At 38.1% G+C, this 13,408-nt stretch overlaps 2 protein-coding genes across 3 annotated transcripts in view; one reads left to right on the top strand and one right to left on the bottom strand.

Moving 5' to 3' along the window:
• Positions 1 to 13,408, bottom strand: part of iqgap2 (IQ motif containing GTPase activating protein 2) — a 35,627-nt gene that overhangs the window by 7,447 nt on the left and 14,772 nt on the right. Inside the window, exons 6-23 of the mRNA XM_015042183.1 lie at positions 12,326 to 12,393; positions 11,320 to 11,433; positions 11,051 to 11,229; positions 10,089 to 10,176; positions 9,735 to 9,898; positions 8,704 to 8,791; positions 8,347 to 8,510; positions 8,061 to 8,221; positions 7,696 to 7,820; positions 7,371 to 7,534; positions 3,993 to 4,083; positions 3,429 to 3,596; positions 2,552 to 2,694; positions 2,243 to 2,413; positions 1,114 to 1,197; positions 837 to 908; positions 681 to 750; positions 30 to 238 (exon numbers count right to left, since the gene is read on the bottom strand). Coding sequence (XP_014897669.1) covers positions 30 to 238; positions 681 to 750; positions 837 to 908; positions 1,114 to 1,197; positions 2,243 to 2,413; positions 2,552 to 2,694; positions 3,429 to 3,596; positions 3,993 to 4,083; positions 7,371 to 7,534; positions 7,696 to 7,820; positions 8,061 to 8,221; positions 8,347 to 8,510; positions 8,704 to 8,791; positions 9,735 to 9,898; positions 10,089 to 10,176; positions 11,051 to 11,229; positions 11,320 to 11,433; positions 12,326 to 12,393 — 2,323 coding nt within the window. The remainder of the gene's footprint in view (positions 1 to 29; positions 239 to 680; positions 751 to 836; positions 909 to 1,113; positions 1,198 to 2,242; positions 2,414 to 2,551; positions 2,695 to 3,428; positions 3,597 to 3,992; positions 4,084 to 7,370; positions 7,535 to 7,695; positions 7,821 to 8,060; positions 8,222 to 8,346; positions 8,511 to 8,703; positions 8,792 to 9,734; positions 9,899 to 10,088; positions 10,177 to 11,050; positions 11,230 to 11,319; positions 11,434 to 12,325; positions 12,394 to 13,408) is intronic.
• Positions 4,094 to 7,236, top strand: f2rl2 (coagulation factor II (thrombin) receptor-like 2). Of its 2 annotated transcripts, XM_015042189.1 has the most exons (3): positions 4,094 to 5,571; positions 5,855 to 6,570; positions 6,693 to 6,830. In XM_015042189.1, the coding sequence occupies exons 1-3, from the start codon at positions 5,508 to 5,510 to the stop codon at positions 6,741 to 6,743; spliced, it is 831 nt and encodes a 276-aa protein (XP_014897675.1). In that variant the 5' UTR covers positions 4,094 to 5,507; the 3' UTR covers positions 6,744 to 6,830. The 2 variants fall into 2 exon arrangements, with proteins under 2 accessions (XP_014897675.1, XP_014897674.1); XM_015042188.1 differs by having other exon boundaries at positions 5,855 to 7,236.

Here is a 13,408-nt window from a genome sequence, read left to right as displayed (position 1 = left end):
TCCAAACAGTTTCATTAAAAGTTCTCAACCTGTAAGGTGATCCTGTTCTTCACCAGCAGTCCGATCTTAATGTCCATCAGATTCAAGTCTTTCTCCATCTGTTGGTTGGAGCGGATTTTTGTGACGACTTCTTCCCTGAGCTGAGTCACTTCTTGTTCCTCCTGCAGGTCCAGGGGGCTCTGCTCCAACAAGTGGACAAACTTTCGGACCACCGACAGCGGAGGATCACTGGCTCCAGCTAAAATGTTTAAAACAAGAACCGCGGTTCCCTTTTAGTGGTTCTACTGTTATTAATGTTTCACATACAAAGAATTACAAGTGTAAGAAAACATTAGAACATACTTGATCATTTAATTTGAGTAATTGATCCCATGTGTTAGATCTTAAAGCTCCAATTCTACCATGTGAATCTCCCAAAAATAAAAACCTTGAATAGGTTTTGCTTCACAGTTACTCAAGATGTTTTATATAGCTGTATATTAAATACTTTAGTATCTACAACATCATCCAGAACCACTTGGGATTTCTTTTATATTCATGTTTATTTAGTTAGACCAAGAAAATACGAATGTAACTAAGAACCTTGACAAAAATAAAGTATTTCTAACATCACAAACAGCTCTGCTGCAGTGGCAAACAAGGTGCCGTGATTAAAAAGTATAAATGTATTATTGACTCACTTAGGGTTCTGTAGTCATCTCTTGCTTTGTTTGCCTTTAGGAAAGCCTGGATTTTCACAATTTCTTTTTCCTATACACAGAGAGAGCAGAGTGATATTAACAGAAGGAAAAATGTACGGAAATTCAAAAACACATCTGTGAACTATGATCGCTCACGTGCTCTCTGAAGAATTGCAGCCTCTGATTATACTTGCGTTTTGCTTTCCACATTTTCACTATTGATTGAATCTGAAAACAGTAAAATATGTCGTCAGGTTTATTGGAAAATTATTTATTTAAGTACACTTTTATTAAGTCATAAGTATCTGATGCCATACAGATATTGCTGGTATAGTTTTTTTTTTTTTTGCTTTATTTTAGCAATTGCATAGTTAATTACGGATGTATTTTAAAAATAAAAAATTAAGCCAATATTATTAAAAGTAAAAATTACCTTGACCACAGATGCAACACTTTTCTGAAGCAAATTGATCCTAGCTATGTAGATTTTTCTCTGTCTATAACCTCTGAAGCAAGCCTAAAAATAGAAAAAAGATGCATTAAAATAAAAGAAACAATTATTTAATAAATGGCATCACATGATCAGCTGGCGAAGGTGGAAAGGGACAAACACTCCTAATGTTATAGGTCTTTTTTAAACCTATATAAAGCCAACGCAATTTATCAAATCTGTTTAAAATGCAACGAATATAAAATGTATATGTGGTGAAATGGTCAGCAAATGTATGAGGATTTACAAGTTTCGGAGATGGCAACTCAACTGTATCAGAAAAGGGTTTACATGCACTCGTTATGGGTCAAATGTTTTTCAGGGTGAAATGGTCAATAAATATACTTGAATCAATTTTAATTTATTGTACACAATAATTTTAGATGGGTATTTGGATGACAACTCTTCTAAACAGAAGTGGTAGGGTTGTTTTAAGGTTGTTTGCACAGATTCAACTTTGAAGCAAAGTTCATAAATTACGATCAATCATCAAGGTCAGGGCTTTTCCAGAAACTAATGTCAATCGGCCTTTATGCATTCGAATTATGGATCAGGAAATAACTCTAGCTGATAGTAAAATAGGAGAATATGGAACATCAGTATCACTTTCCACAGGAAGGACAGTTTTACATCACCACGGATCTGAAAGGCTGAAGATCAAAACATAATATTTTGGTCTAAAATGGAGAGATTTAAGCATGACCTAAATTTGCAGCTGCCCACAGAACAAACCAAACACCTCATGTGTTTTTATAGTCGGAGACAAAAATGCCATGAGACAGCAATACAATCTACCTCCAAAAAACATTGTTGAAGCGTATGCCTAAAGGTATAAAATTCATGCCCATGTAAGTGTTTGCAAGCTTTTCACTGCCACTGCATGTAATAGTTTTGAATAGCAGACGTATTGCCTTCTATACAATAATACAAATACATTCTTATTATATCATCCCCTACAACAAACCGAACATAAGCTGAAATGTGAGCTTCATCAGCTGGTCCATGAACACTTTACTATATTAAAAGATAAAAGTAAAAATAGTCCATGCTCTACCTTCTGAAATTTCATTACCTGGATTTTAACTACATGAGGTTCTTGTTGGCGTAGATACTCCATTCTCTGCAAATACTTTTTTCTGGCCAGGTGACCTCTGATCCTCGCCTGTAGCTGGGTGACGAAGGATTCATTTGCCAACCATAGCTGCTCCCGGTTATATTCTGCAGTCACAGAGTTGACTACACTCTGACAGAAAGGAGGAAAACAAGTTTTGTCAGTGCCAGAAGTAGCAGCCTCACTCCTGAATCTTAGTGAATACAACAATTAAGTGTCCTTACTTGGTTGTGTGAAATGTTATTGGTTGCTAAAACCATAGAATTGTACCTGAATCTCTTCTTTGCTGAGTTGATCTGCCTTCTGTTCAAATCCTTCAGGCTCCTCCCAGCTGCCCTGCCCTGTCTCCAGATTGTAGAAGTAGTCGTACCTGTCCTTGATGCTGTGTTTGACCCAAACTCCATCACTGCTGCCTGGAGCAAAGTAGATAATTCAATATTTCACAAATTTCTACTGCTTCTGGATCAGTTTATCCAACAATCAGCATCTTTCATGGTGATACAGTAAAGGTTATAACAACATGGCCCAACATAGTGTCCAAACAAATCTAGGTAACATGAAACTGATGATACTTAAAGCACAGAGTAAAATTTGTAATAATACGTTCTGGGAGAATTTAAAAAAATCATGATCTAGCAGGTTTTATGAACATTTTCCCAGACTTTAGCTTTGATATTTAAGCCTTTGTTTGCATTTCGAATGATTGTTGATTTGATTTTGGATTTTTCTTTTTACACTCTACTGCTCTCAACCAGAGCTATGAAAAAATACATTGAGTTTTGATGAAATATTAATTTAAACTGAATATAAAATATAATTACAGGCAGAGCAATTCATCTCCTTTGAATCCATCGATTTAGTATAAAACATAAGAATGTAGAACTATCAACATGCAATTACTCAAATTTCATTTTTTCACCGTTTACTTTGCTAGTTTATTTTGCCCTGTTTATTCAGGGTTAGATTGATGCTTTCTCTTAAACTGTGTCTCTTTTACATGAACATTTTTATTGCAGGAAGTAGAAAACATGGCATAGACTGACGGTTACGTTTTGCTTAGCACAGATCACCTCTTTTGTAAGGTTCAGTTAAACTTAGCGGAAATTTTAATTTATTTTCTTCTACTACATGACGCCTGCTTCTTTACCTTTACTAGCATTTGCTGTTTGTCTCTGAGCCAGTTCAGCCTGGTATGCGTCTGCGCAGTCGGGATGCACCGCTCTCAGTCCTGCACTGGGGATCTGCAAAGCTTGCAAGGTCTTCTGGGAGTCTCCCTCCTCCACAGTCGTGTTAATATGAGCAACAGCTCCAGCCACTAGAAACATACAAGATCAGGTAGATCAGGTTGAGGAAGGATGTCAACTGAATAAGAACCAATTCACTGCAGGAAACAGGGTTGGGTATGTTAAAGGTGAAGCAACACAAGCTAAGTCGTGAACACAAAAGGTTTAAAACGACAAATGTTTAGCCAATGTGTAGAAAAGTTTAGGATAAAACATTTAATTTTATGCCAGAATTTGAAGCAGTTGTGTAAGCTGTTAACTGTTGTAGAGATTCAAAAACTCAATAAAATATGCTGGTTATTTTATCAAAACCAAACTGAAATAAACTTAAGTGTACACATTCGGGTGTGACTGGCACACAGAAAACAACTAGCCATCAATTAACTAGTTTAGATGTTCATGAGGGACCCAAAACTGCTGATATGTACTTGTGAGGGCTTCTTCTTCATCCTGATTGGCTGTTAGGACAGCTTCTTGGATTTGGTCCAACCAGAGCACTGCCGATTCATCTCCAGAACTCTACAATAAGAAAAAAGCTCAAAGGTCACTTCAGTTTTCAAACGGCACCAAGTTCATTAAAAATATACAAGGTTTTAAGTCAAATAAACTTCAAACTCTAAATTAATTTTCTGTTCAGGTTAGAAATGCAAATCGGACCATTTCCAGCTCAACTGGCCTTCACTGGTGATCAGCTGGTTGGAAACTCAAATATCCAAACTTGTTTTCAGTCTGTGCACCATCTGAGCACAATCTAGTTGTATTGACAGAAGCATCTTGACATAGTTACTGAGTAAAGACGACTCAGATTTAGCCTCATTCTGAGTCAGAGGAAATGTCAGAAGCCATTTAAAAAACTATTTTCTAACATGTCAAGGCATCTCTGCTGTGTATTCAGAAAGAGAGAGAGAGCAATAGAGTACAAGACTTTAAGCAGGCCACTAGAAAGCTATTCAGTTTCATCATTTTTGAGCTCACTACCGGTATGCTAGTAAAATAATATAAATTCTTTTTTAGCTCGTTTTTAAACAGCAATCTGCTAAAATTGGTATTGGCAAGTCAAAACTTTACAAAAACCAGAGATCAGAAATCGGTGACAAAATTCTGATCTGTGGTATGGCATTTTAATGCACAAAGCAGATTATATTTTACTGCATAAATAATATACATCAAAGTAACTACATGATAATCAGCTAAGGGATCTCAAAAACGAGAAAATATGACTCCTCGTTGATCCCCTCCAGTACAAACTTTGTTTACACAGCTTAGAGGCCGTTTCCTTTCAGGCTAATTTTAGAGACCCCTGTTTGAGTCAAAGATTATTCCTTGACCACAGATTCCTGAGAAAGGAAGTTACTGCTATAAAACAGCAAGACAGCCAACAGATGCCGTTTGTTTGTCTGAATTTAACAAACTCAACAGTGAGACTAAAGCTGAGAGATCAGCAAGTATCCAAATTCACCGGTCAAAATTGTGTTGCTTTCCATTGGAAAATTTTAAATCTTTCACAAAAAAAAGGATCATATTATTCTATAGTCCAGAAACAATAATAAACAGCAAAAATGAAAATGAAAATTTTTAAAACAACCCAAACCTTATAAAAAAAAATGCTGAAAGAAATTGTCATTTGCTTATTGTTCACAGTTGTTGATAGGCAGGCACAAAGCCACTCCACACCCTTTGTGAGTCAGAGGGAAGTTCCTGACACAGGCAGAAGGGAATTCAGTTTTCAGGCCAGAGCAGGAAAAGCGTTCACAACATCACGCACCAGTAAGCAAGCCACACAGACAAACGGAGAGCTGAACTGGAGAACAAACAACGATTGATTCAACTTTTTGAGCTGCAGAGATGTAGAAGAGCAAATTTCACCAGTGGAGAACTGCTGAAGGGAACCATCATCAAAAACAAGAGCTTTGAGAAGCGTGGGAAATCAGTCTGAAAGCGTTATGGCTAACCTTCTGAGGGGACTCCTGTTATGTTTAATGGTGGCTCAGACCAGTCAGGTCAATGGTAAGTAATTACATTTGTAAAAATATATATATACATTTCTTTCACATGGTTTACTGTTTTCTGAGAGATGTATTTCCTACAGAAACAAATTTAGTTAAAAACAACTTTACAACTAAAGCTGCTGGGGGTAGGAATGATGTGCATAACTTTAAGGTATCTATGATTTAAAAAGACCATAAACGGCATGAAATTACAAAGACTAAAACAACAATTTCAAGTTCAGGATTGTTTTCATAAAACTTAAACTAAACTATTGATATGTTTTTTTTTTCTTTCAATATAGGGAAAGGGAGAAAGACTGCTCCACCAAAGAGTTTTAAGGGATTCTTCGATAAATCTAACGACACAATGCAGAAGCTTGACCTTTTCCGCTCTAGCATCGTCCCTCACCTGGATGTGGAGCCCGAGGGCCCTGCGGCAGCATACACCACTGGGGCCATCAGTACTTGGATCATACCTTCATCATACATCCTAACGATCCTCGTGGGAATCCCATCCAACACCTACATTCTGGCGTTCCTCAGAGTCAGACTCACTTCAAAGACTTTATCCACAGTGGTCCTGTACCTGAACCTGGCCCTGTCGGACCTGCTGCTCGTCCTGTCTCTTGCTCTGCGAGTTCACTACCACCTAAGCGGAAACAACTGGATATTTGGTGAAATCTCCTGTCGGCTTATTACGGCTTTATTTTTTGGAAACGTTTACTGCTCGGCTCAGACCATCGCTTGCATCAGTTTGAAGCGCTATCTGGCCGTGGTCAAGCCATTTCTGTACAGAAGGATGGCTAAAACCAGCCTGGCAGTGTGGATGTGCGTGGTCGTATGGTTTCTGTATGGAGCAGCCATTGTGCCTGAGCTGCTGGTCACGCAGAGCTACCACATCAGAAGGCTGGAGATCACGACGTGCCATGATGTACTTCCTCTAGAAGAACCCTCCCATTCGCCGCTGGTGCTGTGCAAACTGATCCTAGTTTTTCTAGGCTTCTTACTGCCGTTCATGGTTTGTATTTACACCCACGTCGCAGTGATTTACCACCTGGAGAAAAGTTCCTGCGACTGGAAACTGTTCACCAGAGTGAGCACTCTGGTTTTTATCATCTTCCTGGTGTGTTTTCTCCCCAGTGGCGTTCTGCATGCTGCCCACTACATCCGCCTGTTTTCCAGTGGGGATGACACACTGTATGGATACTATAGATTAGCAGTTTGTCTCTGCTGTTTCCACAGTTGCCTGGATCCCTTCCTGTGCATGCTCCTTTCCTTGACAGGAGACTCAGAGATACAATTCATCTCTTGTAATAGGATACTACGGAGGCCAGCAGTTATAGCATGACACTGGACATTTCTGTCTAACAGGATGGAAGAAAGACTGTTTGCTTGAGTACTGTAGATAAGAGAGAAGAGGAAAACCACTCTACAGTTCAAACATATCAATCATTGTGACAAAAAAATATGTAAAGTTTCATTTTGCCAGTAATACAGCCATATTAAATGAATTTCAATAATACAAAAAAGTGTATTAAATTAAGTAACTCAATTCCAGTGGGGACGCCTGGGATTGAGTAAAAACATTATGTAGATTAAATACACACAGACGGATGTTTTCCAGCTTTCTGTTGACGATGATTTTCTGGTAACAGCTAATAAAAACACAATGTGTTTCATGCAGTAAGTTATGTGGATGAAGTTTTAAAAACCTGCATGCTTAAGCTACACCAAGCTAAATCTTTCATATGAACTTCAAGGCCTCAAAAGCCAGTTTCCAAATAACAAATATTTTGATCAAGGTGGTTGTGATGTTACCTGGCAGAGAAGATGTTTAGAATAATGAAGGACATCATGGTAGTGCTTCGATGTGGCCGGGTTTACTCCTGTCAGCTTGGCTGTAGGGAGAAGCAGAGCTGCAAGAGTCTGCCGATGATCCCCCGAGTTGAGGGCCTCATTAATCTCTGCAATAGCTATTATACCTGAAAGTTTAAAGAAAAAAAACAACAATCAAAGTCTATTCTCTTTTAAATATCCCTGGATGCTTAAAAACAATCTTAACACAGGGTTACAAGGGTTAATTATTAAAAGAAAAAAAACATGCTCCGTTTTGTGACAAGGACCAAAAATGAGTATTTCTTACGTTCATGCTCCTCTTGGACCTGAATGTTAACCATGTCGATGCATTTCTGAACATCATTCCAAGTGAGAAACTCTTGGCTCCTGGAAAGCGTCTCAGCTCGCTCTTCAATTAGCATGTCAGCATACCTACGAAGAAGAGTTATGTAGAATTTAAAATAGATTCCACAGAGGAATCATAAATTATATTTGGATCCTTGTAAAGGTTCCAAAACATTTTTCATAAAATAATTCCTCCCTCTTCTAAAATCCACTCATTTCCACTATAACCAGGGGTTGGCAAACTTCTACTGATCTCCAAAATAACACCCTCGGAGAAATCTTCCTGACAAAACAAACTTCACAGTAATTTACTCCCGTCCATCGTACCTGTTGAGGTTGTCATGCTCTATATTTGTGAAGCCCAGAGGAGAGTCTGTCAGCTGTTCAATAACGGCCTGCGGGTCTTTGGTGTCCAGCACCTCGTTTAGGACCGCGACGGCCGACAGCATCTCCACAGCGACGCTGAGCTCCTCATGACTCAGTCCAGACTGTTAAGACACAAACGACAGGTCATCATTGAAAAACACTCTGCCTTTTATTAAAAACGAAAGAAAAGCTATTAAAACGCAACAGTGTTTTAGCACTTGAGCTGCAGTATTAAACTCAAACTCACCCGTCCTCCTTGTAGCTGCAAACTGAACAGTTCAGCCTGATAGAGGTTAGCAGCACTCTGGTAGACGATTGGCAGCTGCGCCTCAGGGTGCAGCAGCTCCTCCACCGTCTCTACAGCACTGCCCAGACGAATGGCTGTGTTGATGCGTGCAACTGCCTCAAGTTCTGTTCAGCAAATTGTTGCAGAAAGATAAATTTTTAATAAAAGGACTTGGACCTATTCTTGTAGTGTGAACATTAAATCTCACATAGAAACACAGAAAGGAATCAAATCCGTTTCTGTATTTAGCAATTATTGAGAAAATCTTTAAGTTTTATCACCAGGAAATAAAGTGGGTAAGTTGTGAACTGGACTCACTTCGTTTTTCTGCTTCAGCAAAATCATTGCAGGTACTGATAATTCTGTGAATCTCTTCTTTGTCTAGGACGACCGACCTCCCTCCATTCTGTGGTTCAAACATATTAGTAAGACAATTCAATCAATTATTCAGCATTTGTTAAATCAGCAAGAGAAGGTCTGTCCCCCTCTTGCATCTAGCATTTTAATCTTCATGTCACCTGACAAACTGTTTATCTCACAGACGCACAAGAGTTTAACAAACTTTAGAAATGTACACTTGTGCTAGTGGAGCAGAATATTTTTTTTCTTGATAAAAATGTAAAGATGTGAAGACAACTTCTAATGGTTACTATGGAGACTTGGGGATGATATGATGCCTCTCTTTGCTTAAGCTTTCAAATGCAGAGCTCCCCATCATCCCTCCCATCTTATGCGATGGCAGAATAAACATGGATCCTCATCCAGCCTAGCAGGCGGCAGATGAAAGTGATGTGCCTCTGTTTGTGGTTGTATTTATACCCCAGTCAGACAAAGTCATTGGTTAAATTAAAGGTTTCTAAAAACTTGGATTAAAATAATAAAGGAAGGTATAATCTAAAAAATCTGAAGTAGTTATGTTTAACTTAAAGTGTTAGGGGTACCAGTAACCCTTTTTTGTATCCACACTAAAAAAAATGCAGCCAATCAATGAAGCAGGTAAAGAAATGGATAGACGTATAATTTATTGTTTTCACCGTGATATTATGCTTCTGCAATAAAAAAATGTTTTATGCTATGAATTGTTCACACTTTCACCCTAGAGTTAATGATTTCTGCAAATCAGTGGTATTTATTCAATGAAATTGATAAAAGTGTGTCATTTTTTTCCCCATAGATCTTAACAATAACTTAATTAACCAAATGACAGTACTCAGGGTCATAGTGAACAACTTCCATCAACTATTTTATTGCAGTGTCTTTAAAAACTGCAATTAAAAAAATAAAAATCAGACAAAGACGACTTCTGAAAAATGCAATAATTTCAGCAAATGACTCAAAAATAATTGTACCTTTGACTTTTGCTGGATGTAAGTCGTAAAATGTTCCAGATACCAGCCACCGTTTGCATCCTGGACCCCCAGCAGGGACAGGGCTTCAAGTCTGAGAGCAGCCAGCAGAGCAGCTTCATCCTGGAGCAACACGGCTTCATTCACGTTCTGCACTGCTGCCTGGGCTGGAGACAAAACTTAGTTATGCACAAAAACTTTTCATTCAACATTTACATAACAAAAAAAAAAAATCATCCAATTAAATTTTCTTGTGTTTCACTTAAAAGTAGATCAATTTTATACATGGGAATAATGTCTTCTTGCAAAGACGAATGCTTTGGGAAGCATAAGCATGTCATGTGTGCACAGCCTTACTGTTGACACGATCAATGCAAGTCTGGATTTCCTGCTGAGTCAGCAGCTCCTCATAAACATCTCTTTCTTCTGTGGCAACTGAGGATCGCTAACACAGAAAATAAAAATATATACTGGTTAACATTTATTATACATTTGTTCCATAAACTGTAGTTCACATGTAGTTGCAGTGGCTTTCATATTTCACATATCACATCTGAAGTCATGTGAAGAAAATGCAAAGTTCCTGTTTGTACAGTATTTGTAAAGAGAGTGGGAGGAGAGACGGGAGGCACAGTGGAGGTCTAAAGTCTGGTAAATACAGCTGACACTGCAGAGACTGGAATGTGCTAGCAGAGGATGTGGAGTGAAGAACTACTTCAGTTAAATTATGCGATCCCTCATATAATTCATTTAAAAAAAAAATCACTTATTTGGCCTAAAACAGTGAATTTTGTCTAGTTTTTATTTTGTGACTTGACTTTAGAGTAAAATATCTAGAGGTATATATGTTTGTATAGTAAGATTATTAGCACTCAGTCCATGGAAAGCAGACATAATGTCAACTGTTAAGAAAGAAGTACGGTAATTGTATTTTGTGTATTTTCAGATGGATTTGCTTTACTATTTAACTAATCGGTTCCATAAAGCATAAACTGACAAGATTTATGAGAAAAATGTTTATAACATTAACCTTTTTAGAACTAGTCAGTAAACATTCAAAGGGCTATGTTGGAGAAAAATTGAGCTGACACAGCAGGACAAACACTCTACTTCTACTGGTAAGCCAAAATAATTACAGGTTTCCTCTTAAATGTTCAGATTCATATACTTTAGAGTTTAATTCGAATTTAGTTCATTTCTGATAAGCACTGCTATTTCTAAACAAGAAGTTACACACCTACACTTTCTATCTTTTACAGCAAGACCTACAATGCTACGAAACAAAACAATGAAATCAGGTAAAAGGTTTGTCTTCTCACCCTTCCTGATGACTGATCCCGCTTCCGAGCCTTATCCTGCTTCAGTGTATCCTGGTAGCCTTGAGCCAGGACTTCCTGCGTGTTCCTCAGCATTGCGTTGGGATTTTGTAGCGCTCCCATTGTCACCGATGCATGGTCTCTCTCGACTGCCTCATTGATGGCAATCACAGCAGCATGTACTGCAGCAGAAGTGTATTTAAAGTAATTAGTCTTAGTCGCATAGATAATTTATTATGACATTAAATTCTTAAAAAGCAACAATGACTCACAAGCAGCTTCATCCACAGAAAGCTCATTGGCCAGAATACCTCCAATTTTACTGAAAGCTGGCATCTGAATACCATACTTATCCAGTTCACTTCTCATGTTACTGATCTCCTCCTCTACAAGACAGAAAGTCACAATATGAATATTAAATGCTGCAATAGGTTATATGAAGGGTTATTTATTTTACTTTTACAGTTTGTCTGAGGGACTTAACATGTCTCTTGAAATATTAGGCTCCATTTTAAACTTCCCTTAAACAGGTGTGTGTGGTCAAAGCTCTTATTCAAAAACTTTAAATGCATCATTTTCAAAATTGTTTCATTAAACTACCAGATACTTTCACCAGCCACTTTGTACCAGGTTGGGCCCCCCGTTTATTTGTTTATTCAAAGAGTTTATTACAAATTTTCAGAATAGGACACAGAGGGGAAAACCAGTCATTTGTCATTGAGAACATTTTTTTAAGTTAATTACAGCCAATAGTGACAAGCTGTTTAAATATGTGCACCCTCTCACACAAAGTATGCTTGAAAGCACCTGTGATTTATGTTTTTAAAATAAATTTAAAAACGAAGAAAACTAGAACGAAAAGACAACCGTCCTCTAGCATGGCAATAGTTTATGATGGCTTCTGTTAGGGGTGAGCATTTATCATATTGTGTATCATTTATCGTAATAAAATCATGATAAGAATTTAGATTTATCGTATTCACAATAAATCCCGAAAACTGTCTGTATTATTGGTATAGTTTCCGTATTTTTTCACTGTTTATTCAATGAGGGCATCATTATGTATCAATAAATGTGAAAACATGAGCTGTTTAATTAAACAAATCAGACTTCTTTATGTGATTGTTGTCGTAAAGACACATATTACAAACGGGTGTAATGCAGTCAGAGCAAAAGAGTGACCTAAAAAGGTAGTAATAAATAGTTCACTTTTGTCATTAAGAAAAATTTTTTAATATATATATTTTATGTGACGTTTATGTTTTCAACAGCTCTTACCTGTAAAGGCGACTTTCCCCAGCAGGTCCTGGATCTGTGGTGCAATCCCCAGTTTGTACAAGTACAAGCTGAGACAAATCGTGACAGACACAAAACACTTGGGTTAAAAGCAATCAGAAGCCTCAACAATAAGGAGCACTGACACAAAGTTGAACAACCCATGTTTGTTTTTCTATCATGCTAGTTGCCATTGAGGCCCACCTGCCTTACACCACTGGAGGGTAGCATTGGATCGTGTTACACAGTGCACTACCTGAGGACAGCCACCAGACTCCATACAAAGCTGTGAAATCAACAGGCAGGTGACTGGAAACCGCATTAAACTTTCATCTTCTCTCAGGTATCTGATAAATGGTGATGAATTATAGATATCTGTGGAGGTTTGGCATCAGGACAGCTCTAAACAGAGGGGTTGTAGGTCAGCAGCTTGTAACTATCCTGCCCTTTGGTCACTTTGTGCGTGTCTGAGTAAACATACGCTGCACTCTGTCCTTGGAACATGGGGGGGTTCAAACACCCATTTAAAATGTGCTTATACAAAGGGTTGTGTTTTGACACTCAGGCAGCTGATTTAGGTTCAGACGTCGATGCTAACAGCTGACTCAGGGTAATGAAGGCAGCACTAACAATTACCTGACAGGGCTTGGAGCGACAGCCTCTCCCCAGTCTGTTTTTTTTTTATTATTATTTTCCATTAGTGCCCAGAGTAGAGGTTCAAAATGCACCATGTTTCTCAAGTGAATTTTAGTTTCACTTCAATTTTTAACAACAGTCCACGTGTGAAACGCCTACTGCTTTTACTTTGTCTCTCTGCTTTGCAGGACTTTTGTTGGACATGCAGGAAGGAAATGCACGTGTGTGAATATGGAGGGAAGGAAACCAATTCTCCCAGGACCTGACCGAAACACTACGACACAGAAAACAATCCAGGAAGCTCACGAACCCACTCCCTAAAACACAGTTTGGATGAGCACATGGATAAAAGACTAAAACAGATCCTGTAATTAATTTGGTTTTCACAAATCAAAAGGATACATTTGTTTACAACAGTAAGAATTATTTTTGACCCTGAACGCATTCCTA

The sequence above is a fragment of the Poecilia latipinna genome, unplaced genomic scaffold, assembly GCF_001443285.1.
Source record: "Poecilia latipinna isolate Pla-1442-1.1 unplaced genomic scaffold, P_latipinna-1.0 Scaffold580, whole genome shotgun sequence".
NCBI lineage: Eukaryota > Metazoa > Chordata > Actinopteri > Cyprinodontiformes > Poeciliidae > Poecilia > Poecilia latipinna.
This window is presented reverse-complemented; position numbering and strand designations above follow the sequence as displayed.

Bases quoted from the DNA above. Each gene is read 5' to 3' on its own strand.
- f2rl2 (XM_015042188.1), top strand. From the start codon at position 5,508: ATGGCTAACCTTCTGAGGGGACTCCTGTTATGTTTAATGGTGGCTCAG. The intron at 5,572-5,854 runs GTAAGTAATTAC...CTTTCAATATAG, and splicing joins TCAGACCAGTCAGGTCAATG to GGAAAGGGAGAAAGACTGCT.